We start from the raw sequence: 22,979 nt of genomic DNA, 5'->3' as shown, positions 1-22,979 counted from the left end.
AGAAACAGAAAAAACTTATAAAAGACTTGCATCAGATGTGGCCTACCTACTTGAATCATATAAGGCTTATATGATTTACTAATGAAAAGTGGCCACTTTCATATATTTTTTAGTACCGGTAAGTATCCAAAAAATACAAGTTTCATTTATATAATTTTTCTGGGGATCTTATATCTGTTTTCACTCTTGTATGCTTTTTATACAAGTTTCACACAAGACAGATACAAACGTTATAAGATTTATATATATCTTTTCCATATGGGTTACACTGTTTGATTATGAAATTTTAACCCAGAGATTTTTAGCCTTAGTATTTAGAAAAATGTCTTTACTATAAATCATCATGTAAATATTTAAAATGCCTTTTACAGAACCAGTATGGTCTAAAGATGTTTCTTTTAACCAATGCAGTGAACTAATATTAGCTTCATTAGCTTCATATATAGATAGTTGGACCTGCCATCGCTTTAGCCAGGAAAACTGATGTCCATCAGCCACTAATGTTATTATCTAGTCGCTTCTGAAATGCAGGACCTTTAGTTTCACAAATTAAAAATTTCAAGGGGAAATTTTATTAATTCAAAATGCACATGTATTATGCAAAAACCTTGACAGTATCTGAGAACGGTCATTGACACTACATGATTAGATTTCATACTTTAGGAGAGGTTGAGAGGAAACAATGTCAGACATCACGATTTACTTGCTAAATCAAGTGCAAAGTGACTGTGAAAAACGAGCATCGGTGCATGAGTTAGGAGACGGTGCTGAGTCGTACAGAGCGGGTGAGCATTTAAAAATGCAGGGAAAAAAACACAGCAGCTCATTGGATAATTAGCAGATAATCTCGAGGAGCATTCCCTGTGCTCTCCATGTCTCCTGGTAACCATTTATCCAAGCATGATCACAAAGATGGCTGGTTTAAACATCTCTTATCAGGAAATGACAGCAATTTCTCTCCTAGTGATTACGTCACGGTTTCATTAATCGTTTCCTTCCATTTTCCTCCGGGGCCTCATGCACACACCCTTTCCCCGGCTATAAAAAAATAAAACGATCTAAGATAAAAGCAGCTTGGTCATACAGGAAGAATGTACTACCACAGCTGGCCTATGTTTAAACTATCAATAGCTGATTCTTTCAAAATCCTTAACTCTTGGAAAAATATTTAACCACAAGAAAAAAGAAAAAAAAAAAGGTGGAAAGTCGCATTAGCAAATTATTATACACACATTGTACTTGAAGACCTTGAGTCCAAGTTATTAGAGTAAACGGTTAAAGCTGAAACATGCTCTGTTAATGAATCACTAGTCTAACATCATCAGTTAACACATCACAACGACAAACAGCATTACACGCCCGCACAAAATTAACGTTTCACAGAGGGACAAATACGTAAATGTTTAATTTAGGGGCAAACAAAACAGCATTCAATGAAAGAGACCTGCAGCAGACTCAACAGTCTCCTTTTCATGCACATTTACAACAACAGCACAGAAAAGCACCTCGATTACAAAATAATATCCTAAAAGGAAACAGCTGTCCAGTCCAGTACAGCCAGAGGAAGTAGCAATGCAGACGGACAATATGTAGGAGTAAGACAAACTCAGCGACAGGCGGGTAAACAGTCGGCGTACTCACATGGGTCTCTGCTTATGAACTGTGGCCCGGGGCTCTGCTGGGAAGGAGGGGGGTTGGGAGTGCCAACCAGCTTGTTTTTGGCCATCTTGGTGTTGGCCTTGGCGAACTCCAGCCGCAGAGTCTGGGGAATCTCTGGGTCAAATCGTACCCCCTGAGATTAATGAGACAGATATGTTAGCGCAAATATTGTTTAGTGGAAAGCTTTTAGGACAGGTGAGTCAGAACTGAGGGAGCACACTGACAGGGGTAATGCATATGGACAAGTCTTTAAAAAGGAAATATGAAGCATTTTAGCCGTGAGATTGTATCCATGTCTTAGCACTGAAAGCAGGTGTCATGAGTCATTCATCCCCAACCCCCGGGCCACGGACCGGTCCATGAGTCGTTTGGTACCGCGTCGCAAAAGTTGAGTCTCCGGTGTGAAATTTATGGTTTTCAGGGTTTTTATCGTTAACTCTGTTTCCCTGGGTGTTGTAGTTGTGTGTCTTATTTTGAAAGAAATATTTACACGTTATCAAAGCGACCAGAGCGCATTAAGGGGCAGAGAGGAGGATGTTACTCTCAATGTTTTTGGCGTATTTCAGGAGGACGCTGCTAATAAAGTTACACAATTACACAGTGAATTCGCGTTTATTATTATATTTATAAAATACCAAAGTTTTTGTCTTGGCAGTATAATTTTATTCTGTTGTATTTATTCACGACACCTCAAAGGCCGCTCCGTGAAAATACTGTCTGACTACTGTCTGACATTAAACTGGTCCGTGGCGCAGAAAAGATCGGGGACTGCTGCATTAATCAAAATCTGAGTTCTGCCATATCTGATATTCAGGGGTGCTTGAATTATGTTTTCATTATTATATGCAGTTGTGTTGAGGAATAATATTTCCTCAACACAACTGCATATAATCAGATTTATTGTTGTGATTAAATCAAGTTCATTTTCACAGCTACTATAACGTCTACATGCATGTTGTTGAATAGTAGACAGGTTGTTGTGGCACAGACAGAATACTGGAACCATGGATATTTCAGTTCTTGCATTTGGTTTCAACTTATCTTAAATTTCGACCGTTTACATATTTAAAATGTTTTTTTCCTCACATACTGCTCCCAGTCGAAATATAAGCACAGACAAGCTGTTTATAACGTTCTTATCTGTCTTTTGCTTTCCTGGAAGGTTTAGTGAAGTGAAATTAGCGCATGATCAGCATATGATGACGCTTTATGATGTTAAAAATGCAACAGCTAATACCTTGGTTTGGCAACCGTGCATTAAAGAGGCTGACCAAATAAATAAGTCTGCTCATCAGTGAAGCGATGATGTTATAAATAATAGGGAGCGACTGACCTTGTGCCTTTAAGTAGTGACGAAGCAGACTAATTTAGCCCACAGAACTTATTAGATAACGCGTACAGTTTCCATTGCTGCACTTCCTGTCTTGTTATCTGTTGTTTAGCTTGATCTGGAATTGTCACTTTGTACAGTACAATTTACTGCTGAAATCTTGGCGTGACGAGAGCGTTTTCATTTGTTTAGCCTTTGAAGCTGCTTATTCTGAGCGACACATGCAATGGGAAATCAGAACTTGATGACACAAACCTGGCTGGCGCATGATGTCATTTACAACACAAGCAGACAAGCCACAAGGCCCTCACTCTGTTCCCCACTGAATGCAGTGTAATTTAATACCATGACATCAAATACCCTGACATACGTCAGGCATCACCGCTTAGAGTGAGCCAAACATTTTGGCGAATTCTTGAGATGCCACTGCTCACGACAGGCCAAAGGAAAAAGCTGCCCTGCCATCAGATCTTCATCAAACATCTCCACATATGGGGATTAAAAAAACAACAGGAATGTGGCATCGTCAAAGTTGCTATTCATTTACTCTGCTTGGACACATTTTTACCAGGAACTATAAACGCCCTGAAATTAACCTCATTTGATTGCCTGTAAACGATACAGAAAAGCACGAAGGTCAGATCAGCGGAGGAGAAAAGCAGCCAGGAGTGCAAGTTCTCGGCAGCAAACGAGAACTTGCACTCATCCCTGCAGGCTCGGGCGAAGCAAGGCTGAAACAAGCGAGGGATGACTCTTCTCATGAAGGGGAGGGAATTAACTGGGATTGCCTCGGCTCAGCGCACTCGCGGCTTCTGCCAGTAGAGGCTGCAGAGGTGTAATAAGCTACATGGCAATAATGAGGCCCGAGCACACCTCTGCTTGAAATGTGTTGGAATATCTACCTCGAAATGTCTTTTTATAGCACCTTCTCCATGTAGAGCTTTGATTCTGACTGTTGGAGGTAATTCAGTTTTTTGTTTTCGAGGCTCACAGCTTGGAGGGAATATAAGAGAGCTACTATGATAGGAAACAAATCCCCAAATTCTCCCACAGTTTTCTGCGTCTTGCCCATATTTCAATATGCAGATGGATGTTTGCAGAATCTGGCTTATCTCCATATGACCCCCCGGGACGTAGCTTTCCCTGAAAAACAAGAGCAGCGTTGAATTCTCAGCCCCACTGAGCCCTTCTACGGAAACAGTCTCGCTGTTGTTGGCTCATAATAAGATGATAATTTTTATCCTTTGTTCAACTCTCTGCTCTACCTTTGACGAGCACCGATATCTCGACATCTGAGAAAGCTGACACACCGCTCGCGCTGTCACGGTCCCACTTAAGAGGAGGGCTGTTAAAGTGATCCGCTGCCTTGATAAAGACATCAACAAAAACTTAAGAGGCAATCGGAGGAGGGCGGTGCATGGTGAAGACAAAAACAACAATGGAAAAACAAAGGTGTAGGAGACAGGCGGCGTTCATTACCGTCCGTCTACACTTTGTTTCAAGAGAGTCGAATAAAAACCGCGTGAGAAGATGAGCTCTGTTTTGTGTTAGAGTCTGCCTCATCAAGGCTTTCTACTGAGCCACATTCTGAAATACGAGAGATTAAAATTAAACCCTAGATCAATATCTTCTATTTTTATGTGGAAGAACAGCTAATTTTCTTCTGACCTTGCAGGATCTCTCGCAGAGCTTAAAGTAAAAAAAAAAAAGACTTTATTTACTCAAACAGAAACATTCAGACACACGCTATTTTAGAGCAGCTGTGATATATTTGCCTTCGCTGCTTCACTTTTCAGCTTTTTCCTCATGTGATAGAAAACGCTTTTCCCCCGCTTTCAAATACATTTGCACTAAAGGCAGTAAAAAAAAAAAAAGATGAGATTTCATGAGAAACACTAGAGCTGAGCTGGAGCACAACGAGGGCATGACACTTACGTTCAAGGCATTCTTAGCAGCCTCCGCCTCTGATCGACTGTCAAAACTGACAAACCCCACTGGCTGGGGAGACAAGGAGACAGAACAAAAGAAAGAAACATGGTTTAAGGCAGAAAACTGAGTCGGCATTTCTGTCTGAGTGACAAAGACATGTTTTTATATATATATATATATATATTTTAACATCTTAGCATACCCCACCCCCTACCTCTCTGCCTCCCTCTCCCTCTCTCCTGTTTATAAAACCATTGCGACAGAGCGGGGAGGGGGAGGCGGAGGGCGATTGGAGGCTGGACGCACTTTCATTGTAGAGTTCATCATTCGGCTCCCCTTTGCCCAAATACGGGCAATGCAGGAGTGAGAACAAGCATGTAAGAGTTTAGTGTGAGACAGGCAGAGAAGGGAGTAAAAGCTGAAAAAGGAGAAGAAGATAGAAAGGGAGGGGGGGGGGGGATTTCAAGGGTTAAAGGTGAAAATGAAAGCAAGTGGGGCAACGGGTAGAAAAAGTTGGGGTTTTTTTTCTTAAAGACCTCCTCAAACAGGCCTGTCAGTGCAGCATTTTCTCATTCGCATCTGTTTCACCCACACTTGTTTTATATTCCAGCGACATCGCTTCAAAGCCAGTAGTAAAGGTGAGGAGAAATAAAACAGGAAAAAAAACACACACTCACAGGGGTGTAGGTGCGGCTGCAGGATTTCTGACTGCAGATATGAACAGAAAATACATATTTTTGTCTTGTATGTGGATGGGGACGTTGGGAGAAGGTGGTGGTGGTGGAGGTGGTGGTGGGGGAGAGATTGCAGAAAACTCTAAACATGTTATTCCCATGGGGTCACACTGCTGCGTGTGATCTGGAAAAGCAGTCTAGGGTTATGGGAATTCTGAAGAAGTGCAGTGGAGGAGGAGGAGGAGGATGTGGAGGAAAAGAAAACCCCCGAAAAGTAACACAAAAAGAAAAGAAAGACTAAGTGAAGACGTCAGGAGGAGGAAGCATAACAGGAATATAAATAGAAAGGCTCTGAGATCAGGCTTTTGCTATATATGGACATGGCTGGGAGTTCTTGGACTGGAAGAGAGAGACGGAGATCGATTGATTTGCGTGGCCATTGTCATTAACATTAACAAGGAGGAGAGCTGCTCCAAACAAACCCTGAGGAAATGGGGGGCAGCACTTTGTCTTAACATAAGCATCAGTTCACAGCAGTTCTCTCGCTGAAGATGCCACTTAGGCTGGAGAAACATCGCTCCGAGTCACAGTTTAATCACAAAGGTAAAACAGGTTGTGAATTCCATCATAGTCTAAAAGCCAAATATTCTCCAGGGGCTGAAAATTAAGCTAGTGCAGTTTCTCTAGTGACCACTTGAGGCTGCCAACAAAAGCGAGTCAATCCCCATAGACTCTCATGTTAAAATGTCCTACTAAACAGCATTAAATAGCATCTTACAGCAAGCTGTTCAAGTCTCGGTTCATAGTTTCTTCCTTCATAACAACTATATCATACATGATGTTTTTAATAATTGATCCGTCTCGATAGGGTAAGGCTGAAACTCAGGGGAGAGGCTGCTTCGACTGGCAGGTGTCCCAAAACAGGTAGCTGCAGCTTGGCTAACTTAGGTGGAACTATCTGACAAACAACACAGTCTGCTGTGAACAACACCAAAACAACAAAAGTATCGAGCCACACCTTTTAATCTTTGAATTCGGCCACTTTCAGGCCCACTGCCACACGTGTATAAACCTTGACTGTAAGAAAATAACTGGCAACAAAATCACCAAACAAGTGAGAAGAACCGTTAATGCTAAATTAGACTTCAATCATAGATACATACATTAGAATGAGTTTTTCTGAATGCACGCAATAGCAGTGAAACAAAAAGAGAGAGCCTAAAGCTTTCCTTTGTACTTGGTTTCAGGAATAGTTTTAAGGTATTACACTCAGCAAGTTCAACCCAAATCGCTTTAAACCCTTCTAATGAGCATGTCATGTCTTTATGAGAAACAGTGTAAAGTGGCAACAAGTAAGCTGACATGAAGCTAAATTGCTCCACTCTGGACGTGGACACCTGCCAGCTGGGCTCATTTTCAGTCCCGCAACCCTGGAGGCAAAACTCAACCATCAGTGCTGCTCTTGTCAAAACGCTCACTTTGACACCTCGAAACTCTTTCCCCGTCTCTCTTCCTCGTCCTCACACAGCCCACCAGTCGACTCGCTGTAACTACAAGCACTACATCCGACTGCCAAAGGCAAGTTGGTGCAACACTTTTCCCCTCCTATCGTTCTCCCTCCCCCCGGAAACCTTTGTTATTTGTTATTTTCTTTTCTATTAAAGGCACTTCCTGCTAATCCTTCTTTCTCAACAAGCTAAACACACAAAGAGAGAAGAAAAAGATGCAAAGGTGTCGATGAGCAAGAAGTTGTTAGGGTCCCTGGGTCGTTGACCCAGTGTTTTTGTGTTTTTGGTTCTTTGATTTTGTTATTTCATTATATTCTAGCTTTGCTTTATGGGTTTTAGGATTATTCTTAGTTTAGGTTCTCTGGGTGGGGTTTGGTTAGTTTTAGTGTTCTGGTTTTCTGTCTGTGTTCCATGTTGCTGTCTCCCCTTTCTGCTGTATCCCCACATCCAGTCAGTGTCTCTGTTCCCTTTGTTATAGTGCCTGCCCGTGAGTCTGTTATGTTTCCTGTTTTACTTTGAAAGTCCATATGTGATGTTAATATGTCTGGTTTTGCTTCCTCTTGTCTCGTTAGGCCTGATTTGCCCCAGCTGTGTTTCCCTCCTGTTACCCATTCCCTGATTGCTCCCTCTGTGTATTTTAGCCCTGTGTTTCTTAGTGTCTGTGTTGCGATCTACTGTTTACTTTGCTGTGTGTTTTGTCATTTTTCTAGTTTAAGTTTGTTTTGAGTTTTTTCAGTCATGTTATATTTTGAGTCTTAAATTAAAGCCTTTTTGAGTTCACGTCTGTCTCCGGAGTCTGCACCTTGGGTCCTATTCCTGCTTGCACACAGCCTCACCTAACAGAAGTAATGTGGACAGTAACAGTGTGACCAGAGACTGACCGGCTTCATTCAGGAGTTTCTTTGAACACAACACAGATCCAAGACTTGTTAGCATACCTGTTTAGAAGTGAGCTTTATCAAGGAGCCTTCATAGCCCTGAAAAAAACAGAAAACAAAATGTCAGAAATACACATAACAAAGCAAAAATTCAACTTTAGTGGCTAAAAAGCTGCAAAACACGCAGGCTGCTTACACTTACAAAAGCTTTTTTGCTAAATTACTCAAAAATGTTGGCATGTTGGGGTCACGGAGGACTAAGCTTGGCAGTTTCACAGGTCACGGCGCTCTTATGAAGACCATATGGACTAGATTGTTGTGTCTTACCTGATTAAGCAAGATTTACTGCTTTCAACACTCGTGATGCAAACCATTTACTCAGAGCACATACCATGAACATTGCTTAAGTGAGCGATTAGATGCATTAATCACTTAAACAGCGCTGCTGCTGCTGCTGCACCATTAAGGCGCGTTAGTCTTGGTCGATAGTTCAAAAAGCTTGCAACATCTACATGTATTCACCTGAACTAAACTCTGGGGGTCTGTGTTCTTGCAACAAAGTTGGAGCTTCTGAGGTGAAGCAAACAGCTTTGTTTTTGTTTCGCAGGCATTGAGCCATTTTTCCATGAGACATAAGCTTCTCATGGATCAAGATGTGATTGAACGTCGGCTTTAAGAACACAGACACTTGAACCTCGCGGGAGAGTTTCCATTGCCGTTTATTTCATCACCATTAATGGAGGTCCCATTGACTGCTGGAAAGTAAGCTGCTAAGAATAGCAGCAGGCCATCCATTTAAAACATACAAACATACCTTAAATGGTCTGAAGAGGAGATAGAGCTCCCGCGGTTTAATATCCAGTGGTAGCCCACTGACAAATAGTGTTCGGACCTGAGGAAGACACGAGAGAGACAAAGATCATGTATTTTTCATTAACCTCCACCAGTTATAAATAGCTACATTGCCTTTCTGACAATAACAGATGAGGTTAGGAGGAAAAAGAACAATGAGCATCAGTTAAACAGCTACCGAGGCTGGCTTTACACTGAAAGATAAACTTTTTAAATCCAGATACGGGTATCTTTCAGCTCTGCAAACACACTAAGACACACAGTGCGTTCTACAGTAAGAGCATTGTGTTCTCCTGTGTAATCTACAACCTGCTGTGTTTTATGGTAACCCTCCCTCGCAGCTCTAGCCTCTGTTTTACATTTGAACTTTTCAACTTGAAACTTGAGCTGACATTGCTGGGGAATTATAATGTAAATGTTAGCTACAACAGACTAAATGGAAATGTAATTGTTGTGGTCCACAGCCCATAGTCAGAGAAGGTGCAAAACCCCCAGGGTGCAAAATAAGAATAACTACAAAAGTGCTTTCAGGGAAGGACGGGGTTCTTATGTTATTACATGCGATGATGATGAGGAGGAAATGCACGCAGCGTGATCGCTGGAGGTGTGCTGAAGGTAAAACTTTTTAAAGCTTTTCATTTCAAGTGTGGAATCTCTAGTGTTTTTTAGGGTTTTTTTAGAGGATACAAAGTGCATAAACCCCCTAAGTGTCAAACCTTAGATGATAAAAAATAGTTAGGTGACGTCAAAGAAAGAGATACCAGACATGCTTGAGTGGGGGTTAACTCACCTGCACAGAGACTAGCAATAAATCTGGAAGTTACACAAGAAGTTTGGTACTGCTGTCAGATCTGTATAATATATGTAAAGCAAACCTAAGCAGCAAGTTAGCTTAGCTTAGCATTAAGACTAGAAACACAGAGTACAACCTACTATGTGTTTGTCTGCAGATTAGGTTATTAATACTTCTGAAGCCGCTATATTGATCTCGTTTCTTCTAAATGCTTTGCATGGCTTGACTCTTGTTCAGTTTGTAAGCATGCTAAAACATACCAACGAGTCCAATATTGATTTCCTTGCATTCCTTTCACAAGTTAAATGTTTAGTATGATAAGGTGAGCACCTCACCAAGGCCTCAGTCACACAGGCCTTTGCTCGCTGACAGAACATTTAACTAAACAATACTTCGTAGAGATTTCCTTCCTTTCAAGATTCATGAATAATTAATACCATCCTGGTTTGGCAAAACAATAACAGGAGTTACCTTAAGTTAATTAGTCAGGCTCGCTATACATATCAATTATCCCTGACATGGAAACAGTATTGATCGAATGGTTGGGTGACAGATGCATTTGTTCCACATTATTGTTCAAAATAATATTTCTAGTGACGCAGAAGGGGTGTAAAAGCACAAATCCTTCAGTTATGCAATCGGCAACCTGGCTACCAGATCTAAAAAACAGATGAATACAGCAGTAGCCCTGTAACACACATTAGCCCCAGCCGCAACATTTATGAAACGCAGAGCAACACTATAGGATGCAGATGCTGGGATGCCCCACCACAGCCCGTGAACGCAGATCCCGTTACACTCTGGAAGCAGCAAAACAGTGAAAGTTCTGTTAGTTGCATGTAATTGTAGACACATCTGCCCTTAATGAAGGGTCAGTCCAGGAGATGTTACACATCTGTCTCCTATTAATGCAACAGCTGTACTTTTGCTTTTAACCTCCATCAAGCTTTACAAAACAACAAGCAAACAAGAGAAAGAACTCCCTATTATAATAAAATGTTACAAAATTAACTGGCTCATACGGGGAATAATGGGTACTTTTAAAACTGTTTAATTGATTGAATGACATCATCGGCCAATACTGGCCTGTTGTGAATGTATTGGTATAGGTTATTTTTCTAATATATATATATATATATATATATATATATATATATATATATATATATATATATATATATATATATATATATATATATATATATATATATATATAGGTGTGCCAGCATGCAATCTAAGAAAACAAATCAATCCTGACTCATACCTGGAACTTTCACCAAATCAAAGATCTTGGTTCAGGAAGACAAATGCTTCAGCGCACAGAAGACAATACAATCAAACAATGCAAACACACACCCCTGCAAACGTCACAACATCCCACAGCATGATACTGTAATCTGATTCTGTACAGGGCCCAGTTTAGAATAAAACCGTAGCTATGCAATTACACAGAGTATATTCAAAGCTCCCAGATTCATTAGATAGTGGATTCACAACTCAGGGGACAAAGGAACTGCTGAACTCACATGGCACCTCATTCCCACATGTAACCTGATACGCAACAGTGAAGCCAAAGGCAGAGCAACACACAAACAAAGGAGCTTAGCAACTAGGAGAGCGAGAGCTGGCGAGTGCCAAACCACCCATCCATCCGGAAGAAGAAAAAAAAGAGAAAAATCTCACCTCAGCGACTTTCTCACCTTTGCTCTTATCTTATCTGAGCTGAGCTGAACCCTGCAGGGCCGTCACTGCGCTCTGTCTCTGGCAGTTCTGTTTAAGTAAACTCAATTGAAGGTCTCCTTATATGGAGTTACATGGGAACAAAGAGTCAGAAAAGGATGGTATCAATCAGACACAAGCAAGGTCAGTCTCTGACAGCTGTTGAGGCTGATAAAACTAATAATGCCGTAGTAAAAAAAAAAGTGCTGTAAAAATAGAAACGGTGCTCAAGCTCTAAAAATCTAAAAAGAATAAGAAAAACTCTTTGAGATGAAGACAGATAAGTCAAAAGAAAGACACCAAAGCTTTCAGATTTGAAATCTCTATCAGGGACGGTGTTTGTTTTCTCTGTCAGCTTTGCCGTTACAGTGAGCATTACTCTGCACACGACCGCAAAAATAGATGCCAAATTCATCCCAAGTGAACGACGTCGGGCTTTCGCACCGACGCGGTTAAGACGACAGATTTATACGACGCTCTTTTTAGGAGTTGTAATTTTACTCTAGGTGGAAAAAAGCCAAGAGTGAACGTCAGAATTGCACACGTTAAGAAAATCTTAGTCGTCTAACCCTTCCTTGCCAAGCTTCCTAAGATCTTATCTGTGATTTAAGTCCTGTCTTCAGCCTTGATAATAGCCACTTAGGAGCTGGATGTGATGCACGAGTAAGACAAACACAATGACTCCTGTGCACACTCGGAACAAAAGGACAGTCTTGGCTGTCTTGAACCTCATTCCTGAGACTTCCTGACGTCAGCTGTTATGATATATGATCATTTTTTCCGGTGTGTGTGTGTCCAGCGTGGAGCTGGCTGCACACACGCTGGATACAGGATGATTCACAGGTAAATCTATCAGCTGCTCTCTTCTTCAGACATCTGCTGCTGATTATAATATCAGTCTATATTTATGCCTCTATCAGGTTGGCTTAAAAGAAATAAATAAATAAAGGGAGGGAGCTGTAAAGATGCTCCCACCAGGTAAAGTGAGACATCAAACTTTCATGATGCAGTAAACTAAAGCGAAGGTCAAGCCGGAGGTTGAGCAGATTGTGCAGATTTGTAAAAAAAAGCAAAGACAAACCTTCGGCCGCTGTTTTATTGGGTCTGTTTTTATTGGTTCCCCGTGAGTCACATACCTATATTTCCATAGTGCTGAGTGGCCTGGTTTAAGCCTTTGAATCGCTGACCATTTATGGCGTGCTCAAACACTATCACGCAGGCAGGTTTCGATCAAAAACAGCAGTCCCTACCTACCACAAGCCAGCTGAGTACTTCCCAGCCGGCGTGCCAGTGCAGTTCCCTGGCAACGCCTTAGCGGTGCACAGCAGAGTGCAGAGCCCCAGGCCAAAAACATCAGATTCTATTAAGGCCACTTCTGCAGCAAGTCCTAGGGGATCTGTGCACCTCTAATCAGAGATCTTTGACTCAACAAGCACCGGGTGAGGTCATCACCCTATTGATATGCTATCATTGCCGTTGTTGCATCCTATGGATGGAGGGAGGAGCCTGTGCTCATAATAAGACTCAAGTGCTGTGTTGAAGAGGAAATCTGTTTTGTTGTTGTTGTGGGTTCAATCATTATTTCACTATGATTTGAAAGTCTTTCAGCTGGCACTAGTATTTCAGCATCAATCTATGACAAGTATCAAGGCTAGCTGGATCTCTGTGAGATGTCAGAAAACAGTAACACAATGAAATCACGATTTCCTAGATCATACGTCAACATGTGCATGTCCCTTATTGAAACAACAAAGATATACTGTATCTGTGTCTTTGTATATGAAACTGGGAGATCTGGATGGTCGAGTCAGGTTATTCAGATTTATTATTTCTGTTAACAGTGCCATGCATTGGGTTAAGCCCCAAATAAATACTTTATATTTTGCTACTCTCAAAGAATTTTCACTTTGCTTATATTCCATAAAATAAAGATGGGCATCTCAAGAAAAGATCACTGCTCACCCGACCCCAAATTACTCTGAAATAACAATTTATTGGAGACTTGTGGCATCCTAGCTTGCATTTGGCAGATCTTGCACTGGACTTCATTTTTGTTTATTTTCTGGTGGCGATCCACGCAGAACTCTGTAACAAACTCGGGGAGCATTTGCATTTTTTCTACTGTTAGTCTAATCTCACACACAGTTTTACTCTACTAAGTAGTTAATAGTTAAACTGCTGTTGGAAAACAATGGAAATACACACTTTAAGACATGAACTAGGTTCTTTTTGATGATTTATGGAGTTTTCAAATATTAGGAAATCATAAAAATAATCAAACCTTTGCACACAAGTTTTTTGAATCAATAGTAATAATAAGAATGTTTTCGTATGACTGAACCAACAAAAGGCCTCAGACGTACTTCCACCAAACAGCCACAATTTTATGCAGATTTAATCACCAAAGCCACATCTGACACCACAGCTGTTTCACAGCCATAACCATGACTGAAGGCAACACCAGTCGAAATGTGTACAAATGAACGTCGAATTTTCTCCAGTGAAGACGCTGCAATTCAGCAGCCGTTACGAAGAGGCCCGATTTGTCTAAGTGGACAACCCCGTAACGTATTAATGTGTCATTTCTATTCAGCTTACGTTGTAGACTGTTAAATTTGTTACAGCAATTGCCTGAAATGCCTCATTATATCCGGCTGCACTATGTGGCTCTCTCACATATTTGCCCTGACTTTAATTGAGTGCTTTTTTGACCGCTCGTTCTGGCTGAAATGAGGGACGCGACCTTGGTGCAATGTGAGAAGATTACTATGTGTTTCATTCTCCCTCCCTGCGCGTGTGCGCGCTCGACAGCCAAGTTAATAAACGGAGGTCCTTCGAGCCAGAAGTGGCAGGACACGGCTCTAACCTTGAGGAGAGGGTACAATAGCATAACGTAGCAAGTGTGCATGCAACAGTGAGGCGAGTACCTGCACATGAAATAATAAAAGAAGAAGGAGAAGAAGAGAAAAAAAAAAGCTCAGAGGAAATGTTTCATTGCCCGTCCACCACGCGGCTTGCTTTCAAATCCACCCGAGTCCTTGTTCTCTGTGACCGAGCTAAAAAAAAAATCAAAGTGAACCCGTAAGCCCACGTGAGCACAGGGCAGGTTGAGTTTTCTTGCATCAGATGAGCACGGCGTGATTAAAACCCAGCCCGACTGACAGACTCCCACACCCCCTGAACTGTCACTGCTCCGGCTTGACATCACTCTCCATCATCCTCACAAGTTTTTCCTCTTCATCTTCTATCAGGGAATGTGAGGAGTGAGCGACCGCAGGCCCGGGAGGTGTCAAACAACCATTAATGGATGACTCGGTTTTGCCTCTTAATCGCCAGGGTTCAACGGGTCAAGTTTCACATTTGGGGTCGGAGGTCGCAGATTAGCCCGGGGTTACTGTGCACGTCTGGGGTCAACTGTGAGACTGAGCACACTCCTAACGGCTTTGTTTTTCCTCTGTCTCTCTCTCTTACTCCCACAAGTGCTTTGGACGAGCAGTTCCTGCTCAGTAAGGGTCTGTAAATGTTCCAACAGGTTAACCTTTAAAAGACATTTAAAACAAACGGCCTAGGAAAAGCGAGCAGGCGCCCGCTTCAGTTTTTCCTTCTTTTGCTCTTTTCTTCCTCCCACCATAACACTTCCACTAGCTTTTAATCTAACTTAGAAAATAACCTCTTCTCTTGATCATGCACAGATGTCTTTTATTTCTCATCAACCCAACAAACGACCCATTCAAAGAGTTCATCAAAAGTCTTTCATACAAACGCCATTCTCGTCTTTCCCTTTGTTATCTGATGACACTCGCTGAATGGACTTTAAATTCCTAAGTGCTCATTAACGTGAACTAATCTCCGCATCAGCCTTTCCCGGACTTCCTTTGTTGTCGCCTACCCAACAAGGATACCTTAGACTGTTTAGTGTTGTGGTTGGTTGGGTGGGCAGAGGGTTAAAGCGTCTTGCGCAAGCGGAGGAACAAAAAACAACAGGAGGATACTCAGTCATCCTCGGCGTCACCATGAAGAAATCCTAGCCTGCTGCTAACAAGTCGTTTCCTTTATGCGTTGCAGCTGTTTCTTTTGGTTTGTCATTGATGGCACTAAGTGATCCCATATTTTCATCTGCAAATAATGACTGCTTTTTATCCATCCGTCCATCCATACAGCTTCAGCATTTTTGGTGCAATTCATTGTTTTGAGAATCAAAGGTCAAAAAAGGAAGGCATGATTGCAGAATATTACCCTATAATAAAAACCACAGCAGCTTTTCTTAAATCTTTCAGCAACTCTTTACAATTTTTTAAGCATTTGGACAACACAAAGGGTTTGGACGTGTCAGATATTGGCCACTAACACCGGTAAATGGTTTTAACCAACCAACAGAGAATGTTAAAGACTCATATAGGCTTTCTAAGACTGATACCAGTGATTTAAAATTATAATATAATAGATGATTTTTTTTCTTTCAGGTACATTAAACAAACAGATTTCCATATTATGTGTAGTTATTTATGAGTATTTACTAATTACTCACAAGTAGGGCAGTTGCAGAGCGCCCTGTAAAGGACAAACTATGCAACATCAGCACTCATAACATGGTTGAACTGTGTTTCTACTTTTTCTTTTTTCATCACTATTATAAATGTCAGTGCTAATATTACTGGCAAATAACTACTATTGGCCAATAATATTGGCCTGCCAATAATCAGTCAGGCTGTTGTACATGGCATCTTATTTTCCAAGATGGTCAAACCAACAGGGCCACGGTGTTATCAGCCAATGCAGATATTTAGCTGATATCTTGGGGATATCTAGTAAAAACACACAAAATCCCAAACATAATTAGTTTGCTAGCATACACAACAAAACAAATAATACATTTTAGAATCTAGAACTAGAAAAATACCATTATTAATTATTAGATAAGTCATTATGTATTATATTACATTATATTATATTATATTATATTATATTATATTATATTACATTATATTATATTATATTATATTACAGTAAATTCTGAAGTCCTACAGTCAGCAGCTTTACTGTGACAAGAGAAAAAGCTAGTTTGCTATGGGTAACATTTTCTCTAGTTTTTTCAGGTCTGACCTTGGATTGCTAATTCTTGCTGGTCAGCCAAAGGGCGGCTGGCACGCAGCTGCATAGTCAGACTGGCACGTTTCTCCCTGGCTAGATTGTGTCTTTAAGGCTCTTCCATGTCCATAAATGGTCCCTATGTTCAGAGATCTCTGCGTCAAGAGTCCATGGCCCTGAGAAGGGATAAGGAGTTTGTCTGGTGGGACTAAATTGGGTGCACGGGAGGGGGGGTAAAAAGAACGGAGAGCTATGAAAGTGCAGAAGAAGAGAGAAATTATAAACAGTTACTGGGGTGGAGGGAGGGAATGTGGGAGGAAATGAAAAGAGTACGATAAGGAGGTAGCAAGGGAAGAAAAAGGGTGGGACACAGAAAAGGACGGAGGGAAGGAAACAGAGGGGAAGGGAGATAAAACTGTAGAGAGGGAGCAGGAGAGGAGGTGGGGGGGCTGGTGGCTGGGCACAAAATAAAGAAAAAATGTAATGCGCTGGGCCACCATGTGCTGCCAGCCTTGGCATTGGTTGTACCAGTCTCTGGAACTCTAGTGAGGGTATCAAATGCCATTCTTGACTTAATTTTCATCATCGGCAACCCCTCGCGGCCTGTGAAGGAAACAGACCACTGCCTTCAGGATAGAAAGGTTTCATCCCAGCATAAAGGTGATCACTCAGAACAACTTTGCATCGATTGGGAACGACCCTTCCTTTTAAACTGGATCAAAACCATTCCAGCAAAATGCAGCCTACTGCAGAAAAAGCACTGGACGGCCTCATCGTACGGCCCTAATTACTTTTGTTTCCCTTTAATTTATCGAACACCTGAGCTGAGACAATGTGGAGACCATAAAAGGAGAGCGAAGGCAGGTGCAAAGAGACAAAGATGGGATACTGTATACAATAAGGCAGATAATTATAGCTCATGAGTAAGCAATATTAATCAGAGGTGACAGATGAAGTGCATAAACACAGTATTACCAAGCAGAACAAAATGGCTGGCGCTGTCTAGGAAAAAAGCGCACGCTTCCTTCCGCTGTGCAGCATGTGATTTATTTCAAAGCAAGTGACAGGTAAGGTTTTTAAAGAGGAGTAATATACATATAGAGGTATGTATAATTATCCACCTGGATACAGTTATTATCTCTGACTTTTGTCTTTTCCCCTCACATCTGTTTTTCAGGCTCTTTTGCCAGCCTGCTCCTGACGCTGAGCCTTGTTGTTGTCTTTTCAAATACCTCTTGTCGCGCAGCTGACAAACGGCTAAGATAAGATGACAATTCCCTTGGCGCTTTTATAAATAAACGCCAAACTATCAGACGGGTAGATAGAGCAGGGTTTTACTGCTTGCCTGAGCCTGTATAGGGATTTTTTATCGTGTATATGTCTATATATCTGTCTGACATAGGCTACTTCACAGACAATCCTTTGGATGTTTTTTCCCTATCATGGCCACTTTACCCTCTATACTCCCCTCTGGTCATGCTTCTTGTCATAGAGAGTTAATATATCCTTGTGCCCTTTTCATAGATACATGCACATGTACAGACCACACACATGCCCACGCCACCGCGCTTACAGACTGGCACCGGCCTTCATCCGCTTCACCGTGCTTCTCCAGCAGCGTAGCTCCCCACCTACATCTCTTCATGGAAAAGGTCACGGTGGCCACATGACCTGCTATTTGAAGAGGACCTGCTAGATACCCAAAGCAGGCCAAGCACAATCCAATTACACCCCAGGGAGATACGCCACATTTGCTGAACTCTGCTTGAGTGATATTCGGTTTCTCTTCGGGCACTTGTAAAGATCCACTTAAATGTTTATGATCAGCTGGGAACAAGAATCAACAGATGTCTGACAAGTTTCATACTTCTGCTCCCTTTGGAGTGTTACATCCGGGGGAGAGACAGCTCCGCTTTCATGTAAACTACGATTTCGAGTAAGAGACTGTTTCACCTTGTGGAGGAACAAATAAAAAGAGGGATGTTCTGTGCTCAGTCATTTGTCAAAAGGCAAGAGGTTGGCTGGTGGACCTCCAAGTTTGGTGTGGGGAGATTCAATTTAAGTAAATACACTTTAGCTGGAGGGCAACTGACATCAAAGAGGTGAAAGGTCAATCTTCATTGGGTGAATCGGTCAGCTACAAAGCATTCCATGTAGTCATACATACACCTTTTCTCTCTGTAGTGAACTGCCTACCAAGTGCTAGAAAATCCAGGCGAAAGATCCCCATCAGACCCCAGAGCCAAAGGTTACGTGTAACAAAGAGAGGATTTTGTCTCATAAACTGTCTATAAGTCCAAACATGGTCCTTTCTCAGTAACAGAAGACCAGAAGACTTTATTCAGTTAATAGCCTTAATTACTAACAGATAATCAGTGTTGCAAATCACTAAAATGTGCTCATTGTGCTTACATGTGGTTTTCAAATAGGGTTGCACACAAATAACTGCCTCACTTCAGTAAATAACATGCCATTTGTCAGTATAAAGATTTTTTGCATTGCCTAAATGCTCAAAAACAGCAATTAATAAAGATTTAGTAACGTCTCCAGAAAATTTCACAGTCACTGGATTCCAACTTCTATTTATTTTCCCAGCAATCAGGTATCCGACTGATCAATAAATCAGCTAATCGTTTATAAACTGATGGGATTAATTTGAGGTGAACTGGGTTGTTTCTTCAGTGTGCCCCCGTTGTCATGGACCGTCTCCTTCCTGATAACACATCTGGAATTAATCACTTGAACTCGGGGTTTTCTGAGTACACTCCACATCGCTGCCGCCGCCGCGGTCAAGACTACAGAAAAAACACGCTAGGCCGATCTATTAAAAGCATCTTCGAGTCAAGCTTTGGAAAACCCGCTCCAGGTGTCTTGTCCATACAAGGTCTGGAAACCGGACCTCGTTCAAACTCTTATCTTTTGACATTCACCAATAAGGCGACGGCGTGTCGCCTCGGCAGCATCGGCGAAGTGAAGTGCCACAGTACGCGAAAGCATCCAGAACACCTGATAATGTCGCTTATCAGAGCGGCTCATGAGATTAGATGCTGCCAGGCCCCCGAAACCTGCATACCTTGCCTGCAACAAGACCATGTTTGGTGAGCGGCGGTCCGCAGAAGACAAACATTAAGCATCGTCGAGCTTTCGTGTACACAGACGACGGCATGCGGGGTTGAGCAATGAAGCGGGCACGAGGAGCCGAGCTCGCTGCGGTGCTTTACCGGTGCGAATCAGTGATCCATTGAGTCACATACTACACTGCCCAAGAGGAGGGGCGGAGAGCTGCTGCTGCTCAGCATGTGAGAGTCATACCAGCAAGGCTGTTAAACTTTGGCTCTCTTGAGGTTATAGTTTATGGTTACCTCTGTGGTGCTGTTGCTGGCATTTTTATGCTTTCTGCATCAAGTGAAGGGACATTTGTGCAGACCAGACTTTCACGCAAACCCCCCCAAGACAAGTGAAACTAAGTCAAAGCGTGAATTAGTCTGAGTACATCCGCACGGGCCTGCAAAAAGCTTGAATATGTATCTGCGCTTGTGACAAACTCCCTGCTCCTCTGCATGCAACACACACCGTTCCACAAAAGATAAAGTGGTGCTGTCTGACCTTAACGTTAATTCACCCAAGTAAATGTAAGTCCCTGCCGGTCTGGATGGCTTCCAAACATTTCCAAAACCATTAGATCTCTCTGGCTATTAGTCTCCTTTTAAGGTCTCTGTCTGCCTGCCTTTTACACAACCTGCACCTCATCTCTGAGCTTATGGACATCACAGAATTTTTAATAGCTGGGTAGAAGTTTGAAGCCTTGTGTCTTTGGCGAACTACAGCTGCAGCTAACACAGCTTATTTCCTCGTAGACCTATCCTGCAGTTGAGATCTTTGAATAATCTGACGTCCTCATTTAACTGTTTGGTCTTACAAAAATGATCCGTAAGCGGCGTGACTGTAACCGAGTGTCACGAAAGCAAAAAGAAAAGAAGCAAATCCTCACATTTTGAAAGCTTTCGTGCTTTAATATGATCAGTCGCTCATGAGAATGAGCAACTAAACATTTCAGCTACAAAAAGCTTGTGTCGATAGTAACAGATCAAGTGCTTTTCTTGTGTTTTGCCCTATTTTGGTTTAATTATAGCTGTGTTGTGCTCAACTTAATTCAAAACAGGCAGGTGCTTAAGAAGGTGCTTTAGACAAAAAACTCAAGTATTTCTCTGGCGTCAGCTTCTGAAATGTGAGTATTTGCCACTTATGAGACTTTTAATTGGACATATTTGCAGTTTGTACAGTTAGATGGTCATACACAGACATCTTTTGGTGCTGAGTAGTCATCTTTCTTTTGTTGAATATGTTCATTTTACACGGAGTAGTTGTTTTTTATTAGATTCAATAACAAGAATACCCTCAGGGCCGTGTACTGGTTACAGAGCCCTACTTGACTGACGTGTTGTTAGTAAAAGGAGAAGGTGACACAAGCTTTAAACTCAAACTCCCTAACCTCAAGAAATCAGCTCTTTGGTCTTTACCTCATCTGTGTGGTGCTACAGCAGTTCCCCCGCATCCATAGCAACCTCAACAGTGGACCAAATATGGTATTACAGCAGGCTGGCTACATCTCACTATTCAGTTACAAAGTGTCTAACGCTACACTGAGACCTAATCAAATTGCTCCAAGAGAAATATCTGATATAATCTGATACACCTTCCTTACATCACTCGACTGCGGATGTGCAGAGCTCTGAAATAACAAGTCTGTCATTTGAAGAGAGATTCATCTGAGCCAAAGAAAATCGCCTCATGCAAGGAGAGCCGTTACAGGCTTATTTACCAAAGAGGAGATATTGTTGGGCCGGATTGTGCAATGTTTACAGAGGAGAAAGGGAAGAAATGAGGCTATTATAGAGATAGAGAGGAAAACATACTTTGAGAACACGTTAAATGGATTTCCACCAAATGTTTTTCTTTCTTTCTTTTTTTTGGGGGGGGGGTAAACAAAGCCATTCTGTTTGTGTTTAGATGTAATTAGAAGAGGCTATTCTTGCTCCACTGTAATGCAGTGGGCTCTCTGTTACAGCCTGCTATTACCTACATGTTGCAGCGGCAGTTGTTTCAACTTCAATTGCTCCCTCAGCTTCAGTGAAAACTAATTCGCCCTGGCTCTGAATTCCCTTTACTACTGCTTTCCAGTGCTGTGTGAAGTCTGGCTTTATTGTACAGTAAGACACAGCTAGCAATGCCGTAGCACAGCCAGGAAAAACACAATCCTGACTTCAAAGTTATTCGAGACTTGCTAGTTAGTGATTCATCAGTGCTTCGTGCCCTTCCCTGTTCTTGCTGCTGTTTTTAAATTAAAAAAAAAAAATGACGGCTAACTTCAACAAGGCTACAATACAATTTAAAGAAAAGTAGAGGAGAGACGTAAAAGTGAAGACAGGTGAAGAATTCAGTGCAATAACAGCGCATTACCTGCAGGAAACCGGTGATAGATGCTGTTATGAGCGAACCATACAGTCGGTCTAATAATGTAAACAGCAACACTGGAAACTTTTATGAGGTAAAACCAGATTACGGCACAGAAAACAAACAAACCAGCATACGAGCTACACCTTAATGAATACAGGAGTGGAGGAAAAGAAGCAGTCGCTGTTAGCATGACTCGGTTTTTATTAAGGATGTCATTACGGGTCAAGGAGCCACCCACAGTATCACAGACAGACGCTCGAGCACCTCGGGCTCGCATACGTACCTCCTCCTCGTGGTTGGTGAATTCACTCGGCTCGTTTTCTTTCTCGGGTTTGTTGTTATTCATTCTGAGCGGGACTCTTTCTCACTTTCACTCGGACGGCTCTTCTTTTCTTTCCTTGTTTCCCCCTCCTCCTCTTCTCTCGCTCTCTCTGAATCTGCTTCGCGCTGCGCTTCTTCTCCAGGACCCACAAATTCAAAGCACCCTCCAACAGTCCGCGCGCGAGCCCGCTGTCCCCCTACTGACCCGAACTTCCCACTAATTTGGCCACATCAATGATGACGGATAAACCTCATTAATTTTATATATATATATATGTACATATATATAATTACAATAATTCGCTGCGGCTGATGTTGCTGTTGAGTTGAATATTCCTCGGCATTCTCTGGAAAGCCTTACTTTTCGTCTTTTTTTAATTAGTATTATTTTTCCAGAGCCTCTTGCTGTTGCTGTTCCCCAAATGAAATACAGTAATGTTCACCGGACCGCGCCGCGAGCAAACTTCTCTACCCATCTCCTGCGTGCGGCAGGGGAGGGGAGGAAGAAAGGGAGGCGGAGAGCGGAGGGGAGGGAGGGGTTTGGTGTTGGTTGGGTGGGATGCACCCTCTGCTCGGCTTTATCAAGATTTATCAAGTGCTGCAGGAGCTTCAGTGGAAAATCTGTACCAATCACCCTTTGGACCACATGAATGTTATATCTGTCACCACAGCACATATTCTTATATGTCCTGGTTTTATCCTTTGTTTTGTTTTTCATCAGCTGCTCTGGGCCTTTATTACACGTGCATGTTCTTATAGTGTGTGTTTCTT

General features: G+C 42.1%; 1 protein-coding gene across 4 annotated transcripts in view; it reads right to left on the bottom strand.

Annotated features, from left to right (window-relative positions):
- LOC101469296 (RNA binding protein, mRNA processing factor) overlaps positions 1–22,718 on the bottom strand; it is a 38,323-nt gene extending 15,605 nt beyond the window's left edge. Inside the window, exons 1-5 of one of the 4 annotated variants that reach the window (XR_013096917.1) lie at positions 22,171–22,718; positions 8,793–8,870; positions 8,039–8,077; positions 4,925–4,987; positions 1,642–1,792 (exon numbers count right to left, since the gene is read on the bottom strand). Coding sequence is in view for 2 of the 4 variants with exons in the window: in XM_076881836.1 (XP_076737951.1) it covers positions 1,642–1,792; positions 4,925–4,987; positions 8,039–8,077; positions 8,793–8,870; positions 22,171–22,233 (394 nt within the window). In the remaining 2 variants the exon portion in view is untranslated. The remainder of the gene's footprint in view (positions 1–1,641; positions 1,793–4,924; positions 4,988–8,038; positions 8,078–8,792; positions 8,871–22,170) is intronic. The other 3 variants (XR_013096916.1, XM_076881836.1, XM_076881835.1) reach the window with 3 other exon arrangements.
- Between the last annotated feature and the right edge of the window lie 261 nt (positions 22,719–22,979).

Source organism: Maylandia zebra, linkage group LG3, assembly GCF_041146795.1.
Source record: "Maylandia zebra isolate NMK-2024a linkage group LG3, Mzebra_GT3a, whole genome shotgun sequence".
Classification (NCBI taxonomy): Eukaryota; Metazoa; Chordata; class Actinopteri; order Cichliformes; family Cichlidae; genus Maylandia; species Maylandia zebra.
Note: the sequence above shows the minus strand (reverse complement) of the source record. Positions and strands in the feature narration are given on the sequence as shown.